This window comes from Monodelphis domestica, chromosome 2, assembly GCF_027887165.1.
Source record: "Monodelphis domestica isolate mMonDom1 chromosome 2, mMonDom1.pri, whole genome shotgun sequence".
Taxonomy (NCBI): Eukaryota; Metazoa; Chordata; class Mammalia; order Didelphimorphia; family Didelphidae; genus Monodelphis; species Monodelphis domestica.
The window spans coordinates 470,545,344-470,571,525 of NC_077228.1; the positions used below are offsets into that span (position 1 = coordinate 470,545,344).

Genomic DNA, 26,182 nt, shown 5'->3' on the forward strand with positions numbered 1-26,182 from the left:
GAACTATTGTATTTTTATCTATAATATAATACAATAATAATGAAAAAGCAAGTTTATTGATAGAGGAATGTAAAATAGTTAAGCTATATACAAAGGATTACGTTTGACAGCTAATTTGATTTGAAGCTTTTTCCTTGGGAATGATCATCATAAAATCATGTTATTTTAGGTGACTATATTGGAAACTGTTCAGGGGAAAGTATCTGATCATATTTGTAATAGGCACATATCATTTCTTTTCTACAAACATCATAACTGAATTAAGTATGTTAAGAAGGTCTTCCAAAAATGAGTCAATTTCATTAACTAAATCATTCTAAGACAAGTTTACTGCCAAAAATAACCCATCTTCCAAAATCTTCATTAAGTGACAATTAACTATGAAACCTGAGATGATTATGATTTATGACACATAATGGATAGTGAAATAGTTCATTTTCTGATGGGTTAATAGAAAGATGATTGAACCAATAAGTATAGACACCATTAATAACTCTTGAGTATCTAAAGAAGATTGAAAAGTTATGTGATATAGTAAGGAGAAAGGCACCATAATGATTTCAGAGGAGTTAGGTCCCAATGTGATCTGCCCATTTGAACTTGAGCTAGTCAAGTTCTCTGGGTTACATTATCCTAATCTGCAAAATAAGAGGGTTGAACTAAATGGATCTCTTTTCTAGTTCTAGTTCTTCTCTAGTCTTTTCTGAGATTAGGAGGGATTGGGAATACCCTAGATGATAGTCAGTATCCACAAGGATGTTTTTGTACCAAGAAAGTATGCTGAGCTAAATTTCATAAGATGAAATTCAACAGAGATATATCTAAATTTTTACACTGGGTACAAAAAATTAATTTCAGAAGTATAAAATGGAAGAGTCCGGAATATATGATAATTATCTAGAGGGATGGATTAGGGATTTTAGGGGATTACAGCCTTAATATGAGTCATCAATTTAATTTAGTAGCCATAAAACTTATATGATTTTAGAGAGTATGAAGAGGGGCAGACCTTACCTCCAGAATAGTATTCAGTTCATAGCACTAAGGCTTAAGAATGGCATTAATGGAGAGTGCCCAGAGAAGGTCAACAAATATAGTAAAAAAAAAAACTCTTGAGTTAATGTCATTGAGGATCAGTTAATAAAACTTCATATAAATTGTTTAAAGAAAAGAAGTATCAAAAGAATAATTATGACTGTAATTAAAATTTGAAATTCTGTCTTGTGGAAGAGAGACTCAACTCTTTTGATCTGGCCCCAAAGGTCAGAATCAGGAACAATTGAATAAAATTGCAAAGATTTTTTTTAGTCTTACTATAAGAAAAAATCATAATTAATTAATTAAACTACCCCAACATGGAATTATTGACTTAAAAGATGGTAAATTGGAAGACTTTAACCAGAGGTTGGTTTAGAATTCCTTTTGCCATATTGTTTAGTAAATATGGTCATTGTGCTCCTTTCCAAATCTCAGATTTCAGTTTTGTGTTCTTAATGACAGATTTAAGACCTAGAGAAAGGTGCCTTCAATCTATTTAACAATTTTTAATGTAGGGCTCGTGGACTTTAAAAATATTTACAATTGATAACTATGTTATAATATAATTAGTTTCCTCTGTAATGCTATACATATTTTTTAATTCTTTAGAAACATAGTTCTTAGAAAGGATCCACAGGTTTTCTAACATTGTCTAGTAGCTCATGACATGAAAAGCTTCAGAACTGCCAGTCTAAAGTATATAGACTAATCATAAAATCATAAATTCATGATTTCTATCAATTTAAGGAGGGCCAGTATTATATTTCTATAAATTTAATAAGGGCCAGATATTGCTTCCTGCCACTACAAACAAATAAATATGTCCAAAATACTTCACAAGATTAAGAGGACAATGAGTTCCTACTTGTGAAAACTGCCTTGCTTTACAATGAAAAAACATTCTAATTACATGGTAGACTTCTCTGATGTAGCCATACTAGATAGCTTAGCCTGGCATCCTATTGACACATAAAGAAATGAATCTCTCCTGTTTGTGTTTGACATTATTTTTCCATGACTATAAGAATTATAGTTTGAAAAAATTTAATTTAATGCATAACCAGCATTTTTCTTTTACTTGCAATTACATAAGTTGGTGCTGTTCTCCCATAAACCTTTTTTTAGGAATCAAATTGTAACTGTCATATTAACATAACTCTTTCAAAATTCTTGCTTTTTCATTAAATTCAACTATTGCAATAATAGTTTTACATTTTCTTCAAAAGAAAATATATCTCAAATTGCATTCAATGCCCATATTTAACATAAAATTATTATATGCTAGGAAACTTAATGTGCACAATATTAATGAGTAATTAAACAAATTATTTAAAAAACAAAACCTTCCACTTTAAAAGTCATATGAACTTTTAATAGTTCCTGAAGTGAAATGGAAATAAGTAAAGAGTTTTGAGGCATATGAAAAATTTCCAAATAACTAAGGAAATATATAGATTTGTAAAGTGAGACTGCAAACTCATACAAATGTTAGAAAACATCCAATTTTACCTTTCCACTGGTAAGAGAGAATCTATTTTTGCAAGCTCTCTCTACTGAAACCATATGTGGTTTCAAAGGGAATTTCCTCTGATGAGTATGCAATGATGCTCCTGCCACAAAAGAGGCTAGGAACTGTAGACATATTTCAAAGGGATGGGGTGCTGTAAGATATCCCTCTTCAGGCTCAGATACTGAAAAAAGTGTTTTTTAATGCCTCTTCTCTCCTTAGCTCCATTCTGCTAAGCTGGAAGGGATCTTAGATAGCTCCAGCTAAGAAAGAATACTTTTTAATTCATACCTATGAACAAGTTAAGTGGTCCAACCTGCCCCTTGAGTTCTCTTTAAGTCTTTATACAAAGTAGGATCAAATTTTTAGTAAGTTTAATAGTCAGATAAAGGCATGTTGAAAGTATTTAAATATCAATCAATGCGTAAACATATGTTAAGCATTTGTTAAACATATAACATATGCTAAATGTATTATATTTACATTCTATATACATTCTACATACATCTGTATATAAAATGCAATTGAGAGAGGTTTCTTTCACTGCTAGCCTGATATAAGCTTGAAAAGAAACATCGTTTTTCCAAATAACAAACTTGGAATCTAGTTCTAATTTCAACCACTATCTAGCTATGACCTTTGGCAAGGTCACTTCCCCTCTCTGGGTCTCAATTTCCTTACCTGTGAAATTATGGCATAAGGACATGATGATTATTTCTAAGATATTTCCAAATCTAAAATTCTATTATTCAACAATTCAAATTGGTTAACTTCATAAATGTTATTATATCATCTTGTTAAATCTGATAAATATAGGTGAATTACAAATGATAATATCCATTAAAATGAAAGGAGGAAGAGGAAACAAGAGGAAAAAAGGAAAAAGATGATCTCTTTTTTCCAATAATATAAATTTCTAAAAGATTATCTCATTTTGTGTTTTGTTTAGTTCTAAGTAGGAACCTCAGAAACTATAACATAATTCAATATCAATCAATTCAAAATCAATTTGTTAAATTATACCTAAATGGAAAAATAAAAATTCAGCTTTTTTGTATTAATAGTAAATGATTATTCAATTTGTGATGAGTTCATAACTGATGAAATTCTAACAAATTATGATTTTTAAAAAATTTTTAATTTTGTCATCTTGTCTCCAGTACTTTGTATATAGTAGAATATAATAATACTTGTTGACTGATTGACTAGAAAATGTGGTGGGGGGAGAGTTAGAGGATAGCAAATAAACCAAAATTACATGAAGATAAAATATACCTGTGCTGATTATGTTAATAAATATGAAGTTCATAATTAGTATTCTTATAAAAATAGTCGTAACTTTCAGAGCCATGCATTAATGAATGAAAATGTGGTCATATCAATTTTAATATTCATATATTATGGTTACTATAGATTTTTATTTTATAATAGTTACAACAGTAATAAAATATCCTCTGTTCACTTCCTTGATTTGAGGAGGAGTATTTATAGATCAAATTTCAAAATGTTAATCTGCAATATAATGGCATACAGAATAAAAAAAACAATTAAAACCTAATTCTTTGATTTTATAAAACTTTTTTATTGTTAATAATTCATTTTAATAAAAAAGCATATTTCTTTGTTGTTCTATTTGGTTGTCATATAGTTTTAATAAAACAAGAGTTCAGGGGGAAGCTGGGTTAGTGGTTTGAGAGCCAGGTCTAGCGATGGGAGGTCTTGGGTTCAAATGTGACCTGAGACACTTCCCAGCTGTGTGACCCTGGGCAAGTCACTTAACCCCCATTGCCTAGCCCTTACCACTCTTCTGTCTTGGAATCAATACACAGTATTGATTCCAAGATAGAAGGTAAGGGTTTAAAAAAAAGAAGAGTTCAATTTATTTTTTTCAACACATATATTTTATCAAATGCATGTGTGGCAGGCTAGGTGAACTTTAAAATAAATAACTTTAGTTTGCATATGAAAGAAGGAAAAAAAACTATCAAAGTGAACAGAATGTTCAGAAAGAAAATTATGAGTTGAATCACACTTTAGACAAATATTACCTATAAGACCCTCAACAAATCACTTAACCTTTTTCACCTTCACATTTCTCATTTATAAAACTGTGATAATAGTATCTTCTTTACAGGTTTCTAGTGAAGATTAAAAGAGAGACTTTGTAAACCTAACCTTAAAGTTCTAGATAAATACTAGCTATTCTTGGCTATTGAATAAGAATATGCTATCTCCATAAGGTCCCAAAGTAGGAAAAAAGATGACTTTTTAAACAATGAATAGAACACTAGCAATTATTAGTGTTATAACATAGAACCAAAGCTGGGATATACCTCCCATAGTGAAAGTGAACTCATATCTCAAAAATCATCCCTTAGTCTGCACTAAAAATAATTTCCTCTCTCCTAACGTTTCTCTCTTCTTTTTCTTATCATCTTCAAGAGATAAAGATCACCCATATGTGTATGTGTATCATATGTGTATGTTATATGGATGGACAAGTAAATAAATACAGATGGAAGAAAAATGATTTCAAAAGTCAACATGGACACTCAGATATCATAAATGTCAGGATATAGGTAGATAGATAGATAGATAGATAGATAGATGGATGGATGGATGGATGGATGGATGGATGATGGATGGATAGATGGATGGATGGATAGATGGAGAGATAGATAGATAGATAGGCAGATAGTTAGATAGGTAGGTAGGTAGGTAGGTAAATATACATGATAATTACAATGAGTTGAAATACTGAATGCTAAACTACATTCAACAGTCCTACAGAGACCCACTTATACCAATTTCCCCTTTCTTGGCTTCTTTGATATTCCCAGAAAAAAATTAAGGACTAATTATAAGAGAAGGGTGGAATATGGTGTCCTTGCAGAATAAGATGAATTCTAGTTAATTATGAAAATACTCAAGATAACAAAAATTGGGAAAGAATCTTCATGAAATTCTATCTTGTACATCTTGCTAGTTTCTATAAAACTTAAGGAACAGGAGTCCGTTTCTATAACACATCCTAATATTATATCCAAGTAAATATTCGTAGACCAAAATGCACTATCTTGAATGCAATACTGATCTCCAAAAGGATTTTCTTACATGGTTATTTTCTTAATTTAAAGTGAATTCTTATGGTAAAGTGAAGACTCTGGGGAAATCTATTTAATATCTCTGATCTACATGCATTTTTATTAGAAAAATTGAACTAATACTAGCAATAACATAGTGTATTTTTAGAAGGAAAAATATTGTGTTGTTCTTTTCTGTGACAAAAATTATGTTTTTATCCCTAAAACCATACAATCTTCTTTCAAGGATTTATCTATATTTGTACTCTCTGTCTCTGTCTCTCTGCATATGCCTTTTTCTCTCTGGATGTTTCTCTCTTTCTGCTTCTTTGTCTCTCTGCCTTTTTTCCTCTCTCTCTCTCTCTCTCTCTCTCTCTCTCTCTCTCTCTCTCTCTCTCTCTCTCTCTCTCTCTCTCTCTCTCTCTCTCTCTCTCTTTCTCTCTCTCTCTCTCTCTCTCTGATGCGCACTCTCTCTTTCTCTCACCCATGCCTCTGTCTCTCTCCCCCACCCCATTTGTTTCTCCTCCCTCTCACTCTCACTTTTCTTTTGGTCCAGATCTGTGTAGAAACTCTCAGTAATAACTTTGAAGAATTATCTAGGTTTTTGAGATATTGAGTGACTTTCCCAAGATCACAGAGGCAAAATTTGTTAGAAGAATCCTGACTGGCCTGATTCAGAAGCTATCTTCCTTTCAATATGGGACATTGTCTCATTTACATCTCTTATTCATGAGCATTTTGAATCAACAGTCAACTACATCTCTATTCCTATCAAATCACAAATAAACCTGACAGGTGTTATTTCACATTTGGAAATGCTATTTTGAGGCTCTCTAAGTAGATGAATATATGAAGCATTTACTGATTACTATTTATGTGTCCAGATTGCAAAACATTTATCATTGTTCTTAAAGAAATTGATTCAATTTTTAATTATTTTCATTTTTCTCATGAAATGCATCTTTCCTAAAATTTCAAATGAGAAAAATAAGTATCAAATGTGTTTTGATAATTATGTTATTATTATTATTATTTTAAATTAAGCCAAATTTTGTAAAAGCAATATTATCACTATACCTTACTGGAAAGACATCTTTTTTTCTGACTTCCTAAATAGTAATAAAGTAAACAGAGTCTAAACAGGATGAGAAAGATAGGTGAAGTCATCTCAAAATATAATCTAACACTCAATTTTTGCAATATTCACAGGTTATACAATTTTACAAAATAATTTCCTTAATTTTGCTATAGATGTTGTTAATTTAAGAAGAAAAAAGTTTTCCTAATATCAATAATTATTTCTCATTTTTTTTAAATTCAAGATAATTTTGATATCTCAAAATGGCTTTTTTTTTTAAGACTAGTTCTCACTATCTTAGCTACACTAGAAGAGCAACAGCTTCTCAGCCACTGATGACCCAATTCCACTGCTGCTTGGGACTTGCTCTCTTTCTGACCTGAGCCACTTTACCCTTTCTTAGGCAGACTGATTTCTGCCCTACTGCCCTCTCCCTCTCAAGGGTTCGCCATATTGATTTCAGACTGAGGCAGATGATTGAATTGGTTTTGATCCCTACCATCACTCAGAATTTCTGCACTCTAGCTATCCACTAGCATCAGCCTCCACAGCAGTAGGTGATTATAGCTGTGTGCTGTCCATGCCTCACTCAAAATGCTTTGAACCATATAAACAACCAAATATAGGAGAAATACTAAAAATTATAACATGATTTATGGAAGGTATATAGAACTAATTTAATATAGATAAGAAGGTTAATGTTGATAGCTTTCAAATAAATTTCCTCTAAAAGCTGAAATGCATGCATGCAATGGCCAAATATTCATACAGAAACCAGACACATAGTAAATCCATTTTTTAAAAAAATATTCTGAAAAAGAAAAGAAATACTTTAACAATAAAAACTACAAAAATAACACCTCTTCTTTTGCAGCTCCAGGACATCATATCCTAGAATGGAGTAGAGGCTATATAGTATGGAGAAGGACATCAGTTATTAATTTGATTAAAAATATGCCAAGAACAAAATTAATAATTATAGGAAATATATAAAAATATGGTTCAACAGGGCATATGCATGTTGTATTTGATTATACTCACCTCCTCAATATGTGGTTCCTGGGCCTGAGCAGCATTGGGGGTTGGGGAGTCACAGTCTGGACTATAATGCTCACAGTAGTCATAAGCTGCTTTAGGGTCAGCTGTAATTAGTAGTTGTTGGATATCACCCTGTAAAGAAGCAAAGGGAAATTCATTTTAAATGAAGATATGCATTTTAAGCCTTGGAGTAAAGATTAATTAAAACCCCTCAAAAAAGTAGGTAGGCATTTAGGAACAAATAGGTTAAACTATTTAATTACAATTAAAGAATAAAAAGTGCCTTGAGTTGAGGGAAATTTAGGACCTTGCTTAGAGACTAATAAGCTATATCAAACTTTTACTGTTCGCAATTTTTATATTTGAGGAATGGTATGATATATTCAAATTCGTGTAGCAGTTAATGTCTGAATAAACAACTTTATTGCACTGTAATTTTATGCTGTATAGTGCAAAAGGATGATCAACAATTTTAAGGGGAAAAAAGTTCACTTCCACTGGGATTTCATTCAAAGAACAGCTGATGAAGAAACTCCCTCTAATTGTGTGAATCAGTACCTAATATCCAACTTCTAAAGTCCCAGAGAGTTCCCTAGGATATTGAATAATCCACGATTATAGTCAGAATGTAACAGAGGTAAGGCTTGAATCTATGTCTTCCTGCCTCCAAGCCCAACTTTCTATTCATTACAACACACATCCTTTTTGAGAAAAAAAAAATTTAAATCACTGAAAAATGTCAATATATTTGTTTATTCAAGATAGATATGAAAGAATTTATTATTTATTACTCACTTGTCATAAAAGTGACAAAGAAATTAAGGTAAAGCTTTAAAATAAGTTTATTTTATATACTTTTTATTTTTATGAAAACCAAAGTTAGATAATTTTATCACAGTAATCACTAATTTAGATATCTGTGTTTAAAAGAAATATGAAGAGCGAAATTAAACATAATAAAATGCTTAATTTTAATGTCCAAAGCTTTATTATGGTATGATTTTATTAAGAAAAAACATACCTAGCAGGCTTCAAAAAAGAAGTCCTATTGAATTACTTGGTATTCGAATAAATGAAGAGAGACTTAGTAAAACATAGTAACAGGGATATCTGAAGAGGTTTCCTTTAAATCTGTTAGGTATAGGCATTGTGTCAGTCATAAAAAAAATCAAACAAGTGTTAGTGTTACTGAGGAAATCAGACTACTATAAAATGTATGTATGTGGCCATAGCTACCTTGAATCAATCCAAATCCTTATAGAGTCTTTTAAAGAGTTGTCAGGGTTCAGTTGCTGTTTTTACTGTAGTCACAAGTGAGAGTTGAGTGACAGGTGGGCACCAAGGCTGGATGAGCAGGGTTCAGTAAGCCCTCACACCAGAGGTGCTAGTTATCCCTGAATATTCCACACACCCAGCAGTAAAACCTGGGAGATCATGCTCAATGTAGGTGGCACACAAATATAAGAAACGCCTTGACTTCATTAGGGAAGGAGTCCAAAACTAATCTGATTCAGGAAATCAATACACAAGGCTAATTATGTCCTGTAATCACTGAACTAATGAAAGTGTGTTAAAGTTTGGTGGACAGTATAAGACAAAGCCCTAATTACACATAGGGCAGGTGATCCATAGCATTTAGTCTTTTACAAAAAACAAGAGATAGTGAAGGAGCTAGTTGGTGCCTCTGTCATGTTCTCACTCCTTTGAGGCCATGACCTAGCCAATCATTGACTCAAATTTCTCTCCATGTTTTGTTTTGCTTTTCATAACTCAAAGGGAATCGAAGATTTTTTAGAAATGAAAGGGAAATTAACAAATTCAGAGTGAAAAACATGACTATTGAAAAATCTGATTAAGTTTCCTTTGAGAATGTCTATCTTGAAACAGATAAGGAAACAAAGGCAAATGGAGGTTACATGACTCATCCAGGGTCATACAGCTAGCATCCAATGCAGTATTTGAACTCAGGTCTTCCTGACTTCCTACCACATCACCTAGGTGCCTCAAAAATAAAATTTGAATCTATATCTATATAAACACATATGATGAATACATGTAGATATATACATATATCCACATGAGGTAGTATGTGTATATTATTCACATACATATACACATTTATGTATATGTATACATTTATGTGTGTGCATAGTCATTGTGTGAAGGTACTTGAATATAATACACATGTATATGTACATCTGTGTGTGTGCCTATAAATAGTGATATAGTATAATATAATTGGTTTCCTTTGTAAACATGCATTTTATGCTATTTGTATAAAAATATGATTCTGAGAAGTTAATAGATTTCAGGAGTCTGATGAAGGGGTCCATAACACACACACACACACACACACACACACACACAAATTAAAACTGTCCTAGAAGATTTTGAAGTTATTAAAAATAACTATATAAGATTGTCATGACTCAGAGAAAAGAACCTTGAGATCTTCATTTTGTAAATAAGGAAATTGAGGCAGATGTTGGTTAGGTGATTTTGCCAAGGTGCTACCATCAGTATATAATATAGTCTTTTTGGTGCCTTTTTCTAGGTTTTTAATTTTTTTATTTTTGTTGCCACTTACTTTAATGTAGAACATAATATAATTCATACCATAATTATAATATATAGGATTTGTCTTAAATATCTAATAAAGTTTAATAAATATGATCATCTAAGAAAACAAAGTTTCATATTAACTGTGTCCAAAAATGTTATGTCTCATTCTTTTTCCCCTTTGTCTTCTCCCCTCCCTCCCTTTCCATAAGAAAGCAGGTAATGTAATATAGGTTGTACATATATTATCATATGATATCTATTTGCTTTTTCATCATATCATGAAACAAAATACATATTGCTTACACTAGATACAGTAGAGAAAAATTGATGGAGGAAACAATGTAAAGAATGATATATATATATATATATATATATATATTTCAGTCTGCATTTGGACTCCATCTGCTAAAATCAAAATGCTTTGAACTTTAATTCAGAGTCAACTGTTTTTACATTAAGGAAAGAAATATTTTGATGTATTCCATATATGTTATCCTTAATTCAAAATATTTGAATATAATACCTATACATATTTTAAATAATGATGCTAAAACCAATATATCAACATATGCTTTTCAGAATCCATAAAAATTGCCCAGACTCCCATGCCTGCCTATGCCAAATGAAGCATATAGAATGCTGCCAGACTTTTCACCATTAAGACCTGTGTCACATGTCTAATATTCAGTTATTAAATATATTCTTGAAGAGAAAGTAGAACATTCTTATAAAATCTATTAAACTTTAAATGATTTCTTAATACTATGACATGTGGTATGTTTGGATTTATAGGTAAACAAAGTCACCTGGGTAGTTGGAACTTACAGTATTATTGCGAGAATCTCTATCTGAGGCAACTACAACAACCCAGAGCCCTAAAGGATAGAAAACATAATCGCTATATAGACAGATGACAATGGAAGTAGGATTTTGCCTTGGAAGGTTCTCTATCTACTCATGTAGACCTGCCTGCATTTAGAAGAAACTCTTGCCCACTTTATAAGAAAAATCCTTCAGGGTTTTTAATCATGTCTTTCTAGAATGCTCCAAGAAGGATTTGGCCAAAGCATCTTTTAATACCTCAGTTGGGAGGGGTAATTTATTAAGCATCTGCTATGTCCTCAGCTCTGTATTAAGTACTTTACAAATATTTCATTGAATCTTCAGGTATACCAATAAACCACTTATTTTATCTACTATTTTATGGTTTCACTATATAAGCTTCCCAAATTCTTGCATGAAATACATACATCCTTTGTTATATCTTTATATCATTTCTCACCTTCAAGTCATTATTACTGATATGACATAGTCTCCTTTGCCTAATATCTCTCTGTAACCTTAGGGAATGTTTCTTATTTTGATCCCCCTAAAATAGTGGCATTTCATTATTTTACCCACATAACATCATATTCCAATCCCTGGATTTATATTGTCTCTCATTTCCACAAGACTGCTGGAAATCTACTTAGATGTCCCCCTCGTAATTCAGTCTTAATATTCCCGATTCATCATTCCTCAACCCACCTATGTATGGATTATTCCTTCTCCCATCCATGCTTTACACAGCCACCAAAATAACATTCTCAATAGACAAATTTCACTAGTACTCTCCTCTGCAAATTGCCTAATGTATAAAACACAAACTCCTCAACTTGGCATCTAAATTAATCCCTTTACAATTTGGCTTGGACCTAGATTTCCAGATTTATTTCTCATTATTCTCCATTATGGGCTCTGAGTTCTCACCAAAATGAATGACTCACTGTTCACCAAGCTTATCCTATTGTCTATCTTTGTGCACTTGCAAAGGCTACTCCCACATGAAGAATGTACTCCCACTTCATTTTCTCCTTTTAAAATCCTCTTCTTTCAAGATTCAGTTTAGTTGCTACTTCCTTCATGAAGCCTTCCTTGATTTCCCCTATCTACCTTCCTTCCCACCTAAAAGTTAAAAAAAAATTGACTCTTCTCAAATTTCCCTAAAGTAATATTTTTTATTTAGATACGTATTGTCTATCACACTCAGTTTATACGCTGATCAACTGTGAATGACATTAACTATTATCAACAAGGCAAATATCCAGGACAACTCCAAGGGACTCATGTTGATAAAAGATATCTACTGCCTTAGAAGGAACAGATAAAGATGATATGTAAATTTGAACATACCATTCTTCCCATTATTTCCTCCATGGATATTTCCCTAGTGTAAGCAATATGAAGAACAGAGAAATACATATCACATTTGATATATATGTTATATACTTATATTATATATATAATATATATATACATATATTCAAGATTTGTCATATTACCTGCCTTCTAGGGGAAGGGGCAGAGGTGGGAGGAAAGGGGAAAAAAAAGAATGAGACATAGATTACTGGACATGGCTAATATGAGAATTTGTTTTCCTAGGATAAGAGTATTTATTATAATTCGTTGCCTATTTATAACAAATCACGTGTATTCTATCATTGTTATATTACATATTATGTCATATATTAAAAAATAAAAAAATTGTAACAAAAAATCCAAAGAAGGATTGTGTGCTGGCTTCAAAGTCAGCATGTCAGGAAAAACATTTTAAGCCTGTGCCCCCTTTAAATAGAGCAAAGAAATAAAAAGCACATGACTAAAATTTAAGATGAGAATACAAGTAGGCTGGGACAGGAAGCCAAGGGTCTTTCTGATAGAAGTAAAATAAAGTGATTGAAACTGAATGCCCATGAAGCCATTACTCACAATGCTAGAATACCATTTAGATATTAAATCTAGGGTGTCAGGTCTAGAGTCAGTAAGATCCGAGTTCCAATCTAGCTTCATATATTTATTAACTATATGACCTTGGATTAGTCACTTAACTGTTCTGACTTTGTTTATTCATCTATAAAATGGGGGATAATAACAGCACCTCCCTCTCAGGATCATTGTGAGGATCATATGAGATATCTGTGATTAGCACAGTGCCTGCTGGCATGTATTAAGCACTAGATGCTAGCTATTTTTTTGATGAGAAAAAAGTTGAGTGACCATAAATACAATCCACTAGAAAGACAACTGTAACTCCACTTAAAGTTCAAAGAGCAGCAAAATCAATTTATCTAAGCTCTTGTCCTGCAGTGGCACTCCCAGCAAAGCTGGGTTATAGCAGACCTGACAGATCACATTTCAGAGTTCTAATGTGTTCTTTCTCTAACTAACCAAGGTTGTTTCTGATCATTTCATTTCCTGACTCAGTCACCTCTAGTGGCTCCTTACTATGTCTTGGATAAAATAGGAGTGCTTCTGTTTAGCGTGTAAAGCCTTTAACAGCCTGGCCCCAAACAACTATTCCTCTCTTACTGGACATTCTCCCCACTGACACTCTGTAAGCTAGCCAACCTGGAATTCTTTCTGTTCATCACTTAAAACATATCATCTGTCTAGTGTCTGAGTTCTTGCACTGATCGATCTCCATGACCAGAATGCACTCATTTTTACTTCTGTCTCACAGATTCCCTCTCTTCCTTCATAATGAAGCTCAAACACCACTTCCCAAAGTAACCCCCTTTCCCCCTCCCCCAGTGCTCAGCACAGAGGCTGGCACACAATGGATACTTAACAATATTTATTGACACGACTAATCAATTAAGGGCTGGTGCCTTCCTCCCCAAACTACCTTGTATTAAATTATTGCGTATACAATTTTTATTTCTTCTGTATATATGCATGAATGTGTTATCTTCTCCATTAAAATGTAAGTACATTGAAAGTAAGGATTGCCTCATTATTTCATCCTGTGTTCTCACCATTTAGCTCGGTTCTTAGTAAATGCTTGTTCATTGACTAATATATTGATTTGATTGGATGACACTCTTTTATATTGCTTTCAAGTGTTTCACCATTCTTAGAATTCCCTCCTAGCTCCTTTCGCCCTTCCCCAAGTCCCTCTATTACTTTTCTCTCCTCTTGTCATTTTAATTGCTTAAATTCCCCCAGGAAAGCTGATTGGAAAGATCTGCCAAACAGAATAGAGTTCTCTTTTGCACTCAAGTCTACAATGTGTGTAGAGGGAATTTCACCCCCTTCCCCTCCTAAATTGCTGACCTGGTTCATCCCATGTTTTTGTGCCAGTGCTACATCCATGGACATAGCCTACAGGGTGGTGTGTAAAAGTCAGAGGATAAGAGGGGTGGGTGGAGATTCGCCCCTCTCTCTACTTCCCTGAATGGAACACTAGAACCTGATGTGACAGAGGGTTTGCATTCAAGGAAGGCTGACTAGTTGATGGATCTGCTCACCTCAATGGGGGAGGGGTCCCAGAAGGTCTGGAATGTGGAGAAGACAGAGGATTCTGGCTGGGATTTCAGTTAGAACTCTCTCAACCTTGAGAAGCCTAGGAGGAGGTCCTGCCAAACCTTTCTCCTGTGGATATACTCACCTTTTCCTCTAGTGGTGACTGGACATTCACCCCCCAACCAATTCCCAATTGAAGGGAGAGCTGAAGAAGACACTTGAACCTCTGTCAAAAAACTTTACCTCACAGCTCCTGTTGCCCTGTTGAACTGTGACCAGGGGAGCCAAGACCAGGGCCAGTCAACTTGACTTTCTCAGGGGGCCCAGGCTGCCAAGGTCTGAGTTCCCCCAAAACTCGAGGAGGGAGGGAAAGGAGTAGATAGAGAAGGGACACCTTTCCCCTGTTTTCCTCACCCATTCTCTTCTGCCAGCCATTTCTTTGTGTTACCCTAACTGACTTAGTTATGTTAAAGTTGTTATCCTTTCCCAAAATGACTAAAGTGTGAGTGGGAAAGCTTGGTTGGGGGGGGGGGGGGAGTGAGTGACCAATCTTCCTGAGAAGAAACCTTTAGGCTCTAGTAGTGGAGGAAGTTGAGTCAGTTTGTAAGAGCAGCCATATGTGTGGAGTGAAGGCTGAAGGGGAAATTACTTAAACTCCCCTATTCTCTCTCTGAGCCAAACTTAAACCATCAGCTGCCTCTCCTGGATCCTGCCTTCAGGGGGGTATTTTCATTCTTCCTCTATCCCCTTTACCACCAACATATCCCTCCATTAGAGTGGTCAGAGAATCCTGTGGGAAGATCAACGTGGTCAGACTTAGGTTAGAAAATAGGCTTTAAATTTCTATAGCCTTGCTTTATTTTGACTGATTATTAATCAACTCTACGGAAAATACGAACCTGGAGTCATTAATTTAACTCTAACAAACCCCCAAAATTTTCATAGCATTATAACTGACTAGAAGTATAAAAAGAGAGACCCAGCATCATCTAAGTCCTCTCTAGAGCCACAAAAATAGTGTGAATAATATAGAAGTAGCTAGAAGGACAGCTGGGTGATGCAGTAGATAAGAGTGCCAGGTACGAAGTCAGGAAGACTCTTCCTGAGTTCAATTCCAGTCTCAGAGATTTACTAGCTATGTGATTGATCCTAGGCAAATCACTTAATCCTGTTTGTCTCAGTTTCCACATCTATAAAAATGAGCTAGAGAAGAAAATTGGCAAACCACTTCAGTAATTCTGCCCAGAAAAATCCCAAACAGGGTTACGAACAATCAGGCACAACTGAAAAATGACTGAACAATATGGAGTACCATGGAGAGAATGTAGGGTCTGAAGTCAGAAAGACTTGTATTCAAATCTAACTGCAAATTATGGAATCTTGGGAAGTCATATACTCTCTCTGAACATCTTCAGCTTTAAAACAGTGGATAATAAATTACCTACCTCAGAGGGTCATGGTGAGAGTCAAATGAAATATTTATGAATTACTTAGCACAATGCCTAGTACATAGAAGATGCTTAATGTTTATTTCTGCCCTCCAATACTAATGCATCATTACCTAGAGAGGTTCATCAGAGGAACACAGAATTTGAATAGTTCACATTCAACAAAAATCAATTAGCAGCCTTTTGTGGTACTCCAATTGTGGAGCCTTTTGTTTGTAAAACATCCCTGAGGCCTGGAGATGAAAATGAAATAAAAGGAAGCCCCCTTCAACATAGATGTGCTGAAACTACACACTCCAGCTGTGGTTCAGGTGATTTGATGAAGTCCATCCTTATTAGAGTGCTTTCACTTAATCCCATTAGGTAGACAATTCTACTGCAAAAATCTTTGGAAATGAGGTCTCTAAAAAAGCAAGGATTGCTAAACAGACCAAGAGAGCTATGTGGACTTAGCAGTTTAATATTCTATCTTGTCACATTTTAAAAATGTATTCCCACATTACTCTTACCCATGTAATTTTTCAAGTGTTAGAAACAAAGGAATCTCAAAGCATGACCTAAAATAATGCTAAAAATAGTCACCCAGCTATACATTTTCTTTTATCCAGAGGATTGTCAATTTATCAAGCAGTATAAATAGATTATAATTATGTAACATTTGGGGAGTATAAAAATACCTTCTGCATAAAAATACCATAAATTTAAAAATAATCATTCCCATTTTACAGAAAACACTTAGAAAGATTAAATGACTTGACTATGATCACATAGATATTAAAGTAGCTAAGGGAGGATTTGAAGCTGAGTATCGAGACTCCAAGTAAGACTGGATTTGAGTAAGAAAGGTCACAGCACACCTAAGAGAGCATGTTGATAACCATTGGCAGAGGAGTCATGAGTTCCCCTTTTGCCCCTTTCTATGAGCCTGAGAACATTTTCCCATGGACTAATGTTGGGAGTCTAGGTTACAGACATTACAGGGAAGGGGATGGTGTTTTCAACCAACTATTCTTTCTAGACTTATTAGTAAAATACTCCTTTCTGGAGAGCTAATTCAATCTGGATTACTAATTAACATCAATTTGTAATCAGGGAAAGCATATTAAGTTGTGAGCTCCTTGAGGGGATTGCCTTTTGCCTCTTTGTGGCACATAGTAGGTGCTTCATACATTTTTACTGATTGATTTATACCTCTTATTAGAAAACCATCCAAATGCCCCAATATCTCTTATTCTCAAAGGGGAAATGTAGCAACCAAATCCTGAGGAATCAGCCTTCCAATTCAAGTGGGAGTTTTTAGAGTAAGTTCACAATATATTCTAAACATGCATTCCTAGAATACAATCTAAAAGTAGCAATTGTATTAGTGAGGTATGTATCAAAGAGCAAAGATGAATACTTTTATGCTCAATGTATCTATCACATAAGACAACTCATGAATAACAGTTATTACCTGGAAATTAAATTCAGTTCAATTTGACAAATACCTATTATGTTCTATCAGTACTGGCTGCTAGAATACCAAAGACAAAATAAAACTGCCTTCTTTCAAAGAGCTTAAATAGGAGAACATGCAGAATAGTTGGGGATAAGTAAATGGGAGGCAGCTAGCTCGTTCAGTGGATTCAAGAGCCAGACCTAGAAATGGGAGAGTCTGGGTTCCAATCTGGTCTCAAGATACCTCCTCACTCTGTGACTCTGGGAAAGCCACTTAACATAGGAAGGCGACTTAATTAAGCTGTATTAGTTTAAGAATCCCTTTAGCTTGATAACTTGTAGCTGTGTGATTTGTAATGAGGATATAGGAACAGGAAAGTATATAATCAGATTAAGAATGTAATTGCAGGATAATACCCAAGTTGTAATTTCTGATATGTGTATTCTTATATTAATTTTGTGTGTGTTTCCCATACTAATCATTTATGAGTTACTATGTTGATTCTAGTTATGCGACTATTTTGTAATGTACTTTATATCAAATTAATTCATGTAAGAGGCTACAGGGACTAGAGGGACACCCAATGGTCATGGAGCACTTGAGCCCTTAGAGGGTTCATGCATGTTGGGATGTACAGTATCATAATGACCTGTAAAGATGCCCAGGTCAAATGACCTATAAGACACTATTATTTATACATACACAGATTAAACCACAAATCTAACTTAAATCCAAATTGTTCAAATTTTAAAAGGTTAAAAAAATTGAAAGTATAGAAAAATTAAATGTATTTATGGGGATTATTCAAAAGGTAAACTATCCATTGATAAATTTTTGTTTTCAATATTATTCATTGCTTTTAATCAGATGTTTTTCCTACTTTAACTGGGTGTTTTGCTTCCAAAAAATATATCTTCTCAATGCTATAGATAGTATAATACATGATAGCTGCTACTAGGGACCTAGACATTGTCAAAGTATATAAATTTATAAGTTAGTGACATCACTTAAGAGTCCTTCAGCAGTGTAATTTTTTTTTTAAACTTGAGCTCCTAGTTAAGAAAAAACAAATAGTTAAAATAGAAACTTTTTCAGTGTTCTACCCTGGACCTATTCATCTTCTCCTACCAGCTGAGGTTGTTTGCACTGCTGCATGCAGTGGACATGGTTTCTCATTTGCCCTGGGAATATAAGTTGACAAGTATGGCTCTTTAATACAGTAAGTACTCTCATTTTATTGTTAACATACTATAAATTGTCCTAAAATGAACAATGATATTAAACTATGAGTCAAAAGAGTTGAGGTCTAAGCCCTGGTCCTTTATTTATTCTTTGTTGTTTGGCAAATTATTTAACCTGTCTGGACTTTAGTTTACTCAAATGTAAAATGGGCAAAATATTAACCCCACCTACGCATAGGATAACTGCTAGGACCAAATAAGAATAAGAGAATTCATCTGTTTAAAAAGTGGTGAGACACAGCAGGGCATATTTTGCATAACTGACAGAAATACTGTGAAAAAAAGAAGTCTAGACAGCATGAATATCATCATTATAGAATTTAGAAAGGATGTCTGAAAAATTCATTTATTTTGGCTGCAAAAAGATAAATCTGAAAGAAGGTCAGGATTTCAGTATCCTTAAATGATAGCATTCCACAGTTTAAATCCATAGGGAAATAAAGCTATAGAAGAAAACTCTAGCTAAGAATCTGCCAATTTATACTACTGTAAAAGCAATCATTTTGTAAAAATATAAATATGTGTGTATATTTCCTTTGTGTTTCCATAGAAAGTTCTCCTGCAAACTAAAACCTTTTCTGTATTAAACTCTGATCAACAAAAGTTTGGCACATCTCAGTAAAGGCTTTTGTTTTTGCACCCTGAGGTTGGGGAGTAAAAGGGGATAAGGAAGTGGTGCAAACCTATAGTAAATCCTAAACAATTTCATTTGCTGTAGAAGTCACAATAAATATCAGAATATTCAGGAGAAAATTGTGATCTTGGCTTCTGCGCTGCCAATACATTCACATTCACCATTTTTTTCCCTACATGCATGTGTGTATGTGTGCATGTGTGTATCTATAGAGATACACACACACATTCTTCCAAAATGTTTCTTTTATATAATGGAAGATTTAAAACTTCAGTTGAACTGGTAAATGCATCTGAAAATCTGGATATGAGCCTCATTTCAAAGGAAATTTGGAGAGAATCACATGAACACTCACACTGATGATCCCAGCAGTCTCTGAGACTGTAGAAACCAGAATAATCAAATTCAAAAGACACTTCCTTAAAGGTACCACAAGCTAAAAAAGACTATGAATTGATCATTATAAAAGGTTTTAAGGTCCTAAACATTTATGAAAATAACCAATACTCTAAACTAAGAAGAGATAAACATTAAATAAAGATGAAGTATTCAATTTCTTTGGAATTAGGTCCTAATAATCTCAATTCAGCATAAGGAATTTGAAAAAGGAGAAGCAGTTTGCTTATTGATTCTTTGTTTCCTTCTATATACAGACAATCCACATATACCCTTACTTTGTTTTGAATAAAATATATATTGACTTTGCAATGATTAATGGGATATAAGATTCTTTCTGAATCTTCTGCTTCTTCTGAATCTGAATCTTCTCCCACAACCCTATCACTAAAAAAGAATAGAGACTATTAAAATTGTTTGCTTTTGTTTTGATTTTTTTATAAATAAGAAAAGATGTGTTTTATGTTAATCAGGAAATCTAAGGCATAGAACCAAACCCTGCAGAAATCATTTAAGTGAGGACAAAGAGAAATTAGGACCCTGACAATTTTTTAAAAAATTAAAATAACCCAACATATGTATATGTAATTTTTATGTTAGTGGAAACTTCATGGAGTTCATTATTATTTTTACATTGGAGATAATATAAAATATACTGAAATATTTTCCACTTGATCAAATTTATGTAAACATTTTTTTAAGGTTTTTATTTTCAGCATTTGGTACAATTCCAGGTTGTTGCCATTTTAACTTTAGTCTGTTTATTCATTTTGTCACTTCATATTATTACTTGATTAATCAATAGACATTCATGAATAACCTTCAGTGTGTCAAGAAGTTTGCTAGGTATACATGTGCCTGGAACATGGTAATTTTTAAAATTATATTTATTTTGTTAGATATTTGCCAATTACCTGTAAAAAGCTGAAAAATATTTTTTATTTTCAGTTCCAAATTTTCTCCTTTCCTAAAGTACATTGATTTCACTTGTACCTCAGATCATGCCAAGCATATTTCCACATTAGTTAAATTGTAATAGAAAACACAAACAAAATTAAAATTATAAAAATTACATTTTTTAAAAAAAAATCCACTGTTTCAATCTATATTCAGAGTTCATCTATTGTCTACATGGAAATGAATAACATTTTTCAGCATACATCCTTTGGAATTGCCTTGAGTAATTATTTTGATGAATGTAGCAGTGTCTTTCATAGTTGATTGTTGTTACCATGTACAGTGTCCTCATGATTCTGTTCATTTCACTTTACACAAATTCTTATAAATCTTCCCAAGGTTTTTGTTTTTTCCTGAAACCACTCTGTTCATCATTTCTTATAGCAAAAAAGTATTCCATCATAATCATGTTACAACCTGTTCAGCCATTCTTCAGCTGATAGATTTAATTTCTAATTCTTCATCACTACAAAAAAAGATCTGTTAATTTTTCTTTTTATCTTATATTTGATTTCTTTGGGATACAGACCTTAGTAGCATTATTGAGTGAAAGAGTATGCATATTTTATAGCCTTTTGAGTGTAGTTCCATAGTGTGCTCCAAAATGGTTGGACTAGTTCACAATTCTATAAACATTAATGTCCCAAATTTTCACATCTCTTCCAGAACTTATCATTTTTTTGTCATATGAGACAATCTGATAGCTGTGAGGTGGTATATCAGATATCTTTTTTATTTGCATTTCTCTCATCAGTAGAAATTTGGAGCATTTTTTCTCTGACTATTGACAGCTTTGATTTCTTCTTCTGAAAACTGACTGTTCATATCATTGACAATTTGTCAACTTGGGAATGGCTTAATTTTATAAATTTTACTAATTTTCCTATATATTTGAAAAAAGAGGCTTTTGACAGAGAAACTTATTAAAATTTTCCCAAATTTATTTTAGCCTAAATTTGTCTGCATTAGTTTTGTTGTACAAGAGCATTTTTCCATGTTTTATTTTTTATACGTTTTTCTAGATTACATGTAGATACAATTTTAATAATTGTTTTCTGACATTTTGTGATCTAAGTTCTTTCCACCAACCGTTCTATTTCTCCCTCTACCTTGAGATGGTAGGTAATACAATAAAGAATATACATGTGCTATTATTTAATACATAATTCCATGTTTGTCATTTGAAAGAAGATATATAGGACTTATACTAGAGAAAAAATCATGGAGGAAATAAAGTGAAGAATGGCATGTTTCAATATGCATTCAGACTCCATTAGTACCTCTAAGACAATGGATAGCCTTTTGCATCATATATCCTTTGGAGTTGTCATTCACTTTTAATAATTATACCTTATGGCTATTATTGTGTACAATGTCCTCTTGGTTCAGTTCATTTCATTTTGCATCACTTCATATAAGTCAAACTAGTTTTTGTTTGTGCGTGCGTGTGTGTGTGTGTGTGAGAGAGAGAGAGAGAGAGAGAGAGAGAGAGAGAGAGAGAGACTGTGTGTGTGTGTGTGTTCATCTTGTTTGTCATTTCTTATGGCACAATAGTATTTCAAGACAAGCATATACACAACTAGTTTGGCTGTCCCTCCATTAATAAACAACCATTCAGTTTCCAGTTCTTTGCCACCATAAATAGAGCTGATATAAATATTTTGATAGGGAGGCAGAGTCAAGATGGCGGCATAGAGGCAGTGAAACTTCAGATCTCTAAAAACCCTTGCTTACCAATTAAAAACTAAATGCTCCTTGGGGACTGAAAAACAAACCTAACAACAAGATAGAGCCAAGGAACCCTCCCGCTGCACTCAACTTAAAAGGTAGACCTCCAAAAGCCGGAATTTGAGAATACCCCAGTTTAAAGTGAAAGAAGAAGGATGGTCCCGGGACCCCTCCCCTACCTAGAGTGCTAAGCATCCAGTGGCTGCTGGAACCTCTGAGTGGACAAAGGTGCTGGTCTGGAGGGAGAACCTTGTGGGCAAAGCTGTGACAGGTAGTGGGGAAGCAGTTAGAGAAAAAGTGCAGAGCATAGAGTGGGCAGCCTAGTTGCAGCAGCAGAGATGCTCCATATTATTCCCCCCCTTCCAGAGGTTTGGACCTCAGGGCACTTCTAGCAACTCAGCTGAACTTAATCCCATCAAAGCCTTCAGAGGGAAGGGAAGCTCAAGCTCCCTCCTCCACAGACTGCTTTGAGATTTCCTGCCAAAGCTCCAAGGATGAAGGTGGAAAGAAAAGCACCAAACCACAAAAAAAAATGAGAGGAACAAGAGCTCAGGCAACTTCAGGGAGCAACAAAGGAGTAAATACAAGCAAACAACAGAAAAAGAAAAAAGAAATCACAATTGACAGCTTCTATACAGGCAATGAACAAAGAGCAAACAAAAGAGAAGGATGAGGAAACACAAAGCAAAAAATTAGAAACGCCAGCGAATTGGATACAGGCTCTCACAGAACTCAAAATACAATTCAAAACATAAGAGAGGCTAAGGACAACTGGGAAAAGAACTTATAAAGCAAGATAAGTCATCTGGAAACAAAGGCATTTGAACTAAAACAAGAAAATAGTGTCTTGAAAGCCCAAATCAACCTGCTTGAAAATGAGGCAAAGGAAATGAAAGACAAGTCAAAGAAGTTGAAAGCTGATGACCTCCAAAGAAAATCAGACCAAAAGGAGGATGACCAAAAAGGCAGAAAAGAAATTCAGTCTTTAAAATCCAGAATACAACTAGAAACAAGCAACTTCACAAGGCAACAGGACACTATAAAACAAAATCAAAACAATGAAAAAAATTGAGGAAAATATGAAGCACATCACTCACAAAACAAAAGATTTAGAAAATCATTCCAGAAGAGACAACTTAAAAAATCATTAGTCTACCAGAAGACCATGACAAAAGAAAAGGCCTGGACATCATACTACAGGAAATTATCCAAGAAAATTGCCCCAATAATCTAGAACAAAAGGGAAAAGTGGAGATTGAAAGAATCCACAGATCACCTCTTGTACTTAATCCCCAACTAACAACACCCAGGAATGTTATAGCCAAATTCAAGAACTATCAGACCAAGATAAAAATATTATAAGATGCTAAGAAGAAATCATTCAGATACTATGGAACCACAGTGAAGATAACACAGGATCTGACTGCATATACATTGAAGGACCAAAAGGCATGGAATATGATATTCCGGAAAGCAAGGGAACTAGGTCTACAACCAAGAATCAACTACCCAGAAAAACTGGCTATATTCTGACAGGGGAAAGTATGGCCATTTAACAAAATAGAAGAATCCCACGCATTTGTAAAGAAAAGACCAGATTGGAACAGAAAATTTGATGTCCAAGCACAGAACTCAAGAGAATCATCAAAAGGTAATTAAGAAAGAGGGAAAAAAGAAAAACAAAACAAAAACAAAAACAACTTTTTTAAGAGACCCATTAAGTTAAAATGATATGCTTCCCTATAAGAAAAGAGGTCATTTGTACCTCTTTAAAATTGTTATTATCACCTGGGTAGCTAGAAGAATTACACTTAGAGTGAACAGTGACTAACTGCATAGGATGAAATGCCAAGACATAAATATGTATATAGATATATGTATACATAAATATATATGTATATGTGTATATATATATATATATATAAGCAATTAGAGTTTAGAAAAAAGAGGGTAATACTAAAAATGGGAAAAGAAACATAAGGGGGTGAATTTATATGTCACAAAGAAGCTCATGGTGGGAGGGGGCAGAACATTAATGCACTGCAAGGGTAAAGAGGTTGGAGATAGGAAATACTCAAATCTTACATGGATTGAAATTGACTCAAAGAGGGAAGAACAATCCAATCCATTGGGGAAAAGAATTGATTTGCGCTCTATAGGGAAGTAGAAGGGTAACAAATGGACTGGTGGGGAGAGAAGCAGTATAAGGGAGGAAGAGGGTGGGGGGTAGTATAAAAAGACTGTAAAGAAAATAAGAGGGGAAAAAGAAGGGGGGTAGAAAGGGAAGTAAAATAAGGGTGGGGATTGAGGGGCTGATCAAAAACAAAACATTGGTGTAGAAGGAAATAGTGAAAGAAGAAAGGGCAGGACTAGGAGTGGAAATCAAAATGCTGCAAATACACAGCTGGTAATCATAACTCTGAATGTGAGTAGAATGAACTCACCCATAAAACGCAAGTGAATATCAGGGTGGATTAGAAGTATCCCAGAGAATCAACCAAAAAGCTAGTTGAAATAATCAATAATTTTAGCAAAGTTGCAAGATACAAAATAAACTCACATAATTCATCAGCTTTTCTATATATCTCTAACACATTTCATCAGTGAGAATTAGAAAGAGAAATCCCATTTAAAATCACCCTAGACAATATAAAATACTTAGGAATCTATCTGCTGAGACAAACACAGAAACTATATGAACACAACTACAAAACACTCTCCAAACAATTAAAACTAAATCTAAACAATTGGAAAATATTGATTGCTCATGGTAGGATGAGCTAACATAATAAAAATGACAATCCTGCCCAAATTAATTTACTTATTTAGTGCCATACCCATTGAACTACCAAAAAACTTTTTTACTGAATTAGAAAAACCACAACAAAGTTCATTTGGAAGAACAAAAGTTTAAGGATATCCAGGGAAATAATGGAAAAAAATGTGAAGGAAGGAGGCCTTGCTGTGCCAGATCTCAAACTATAGTGTAAAGCAGTGGTCATCAAAACAATTTGGTACTGGCTAAGAGACAGAGAGGAGGATGAATGGAATAGACTTGGGGTAAGTTACCTCAGGAAGATAAACCCAAAGATCCCAGCTTTTGAGATAAAAATCCACTATTTGATAAAAACTGATGGGAAAATTAAAAGACAGTATGGGAGAGATTAGGTTTGGATCAACATCTCACACCCTATACCAAGATAAACTCAGAATGGGTGAATGACTTGAATATAAAAAAGGAAACTATAAGCAAATTAGGTGAAAACAGAATAGCGTACAGAATAGTATCTTTGGGAAAGGAAAGACTTTAAAACCAAGCAAGAGTTAGAAAAAATCACAAAATGTAAAATAAATAATTTTGATTACATCAAATTAAAAAGTTTTCATACAAAGGAAACCAATGCAACCAAAATTAGATGGGAAGCAACAAATTGGGAAACAATCTTCATGTTTCTGACAAAAACCTCTGACAAAGGTCTAATTACTCAAATTTACAAAGAGCTAATCCAATTGTACAAACAATCAAGCCATTCTCCAATTGATAAATGGGCAAGGGATATGAATAAGCAATTTTCAGTTAAGGAAATCAAAACTATTAATAAGCACATGAAAAAGTGGTCGAAATCTCTTATTAATCTGCAGAGAGATACAAATCAAAACAACTCTGAGGTATCACCTCACACCTAGCAAATTGGCTAACATGACACCAATGGAAAGTAATGAATACTGGAGGGGATGTGGCAAAGTTGGGAC

General features: G+C 33.8%; 1 protein-coding gene across 2 annotated transcripts in view; it reads right to left on the reverse strand.

The window, feature by feature from the left end:
* COL11A1 (collagen type XI alpha 1 chain) overlaps positions 1-26,182 on the reverse strand; it is a 298,622-nt gene that overhangs the window by 194,624 nt on the left and 77,816 nt on the right. For both annotated transcript variants that reach the window (XM_001372197.4, XM_001372220.4), the window contains exon 5: positions 7,748-7,876. In XM_001372197.4, coding sequence (XP_001372234.1) covers positions 7,748-7,876 — 129 coding nt within the window. The remainder of the gene's footprint in view (positions 1-7,747; positions 7,877-26,182) is intronic.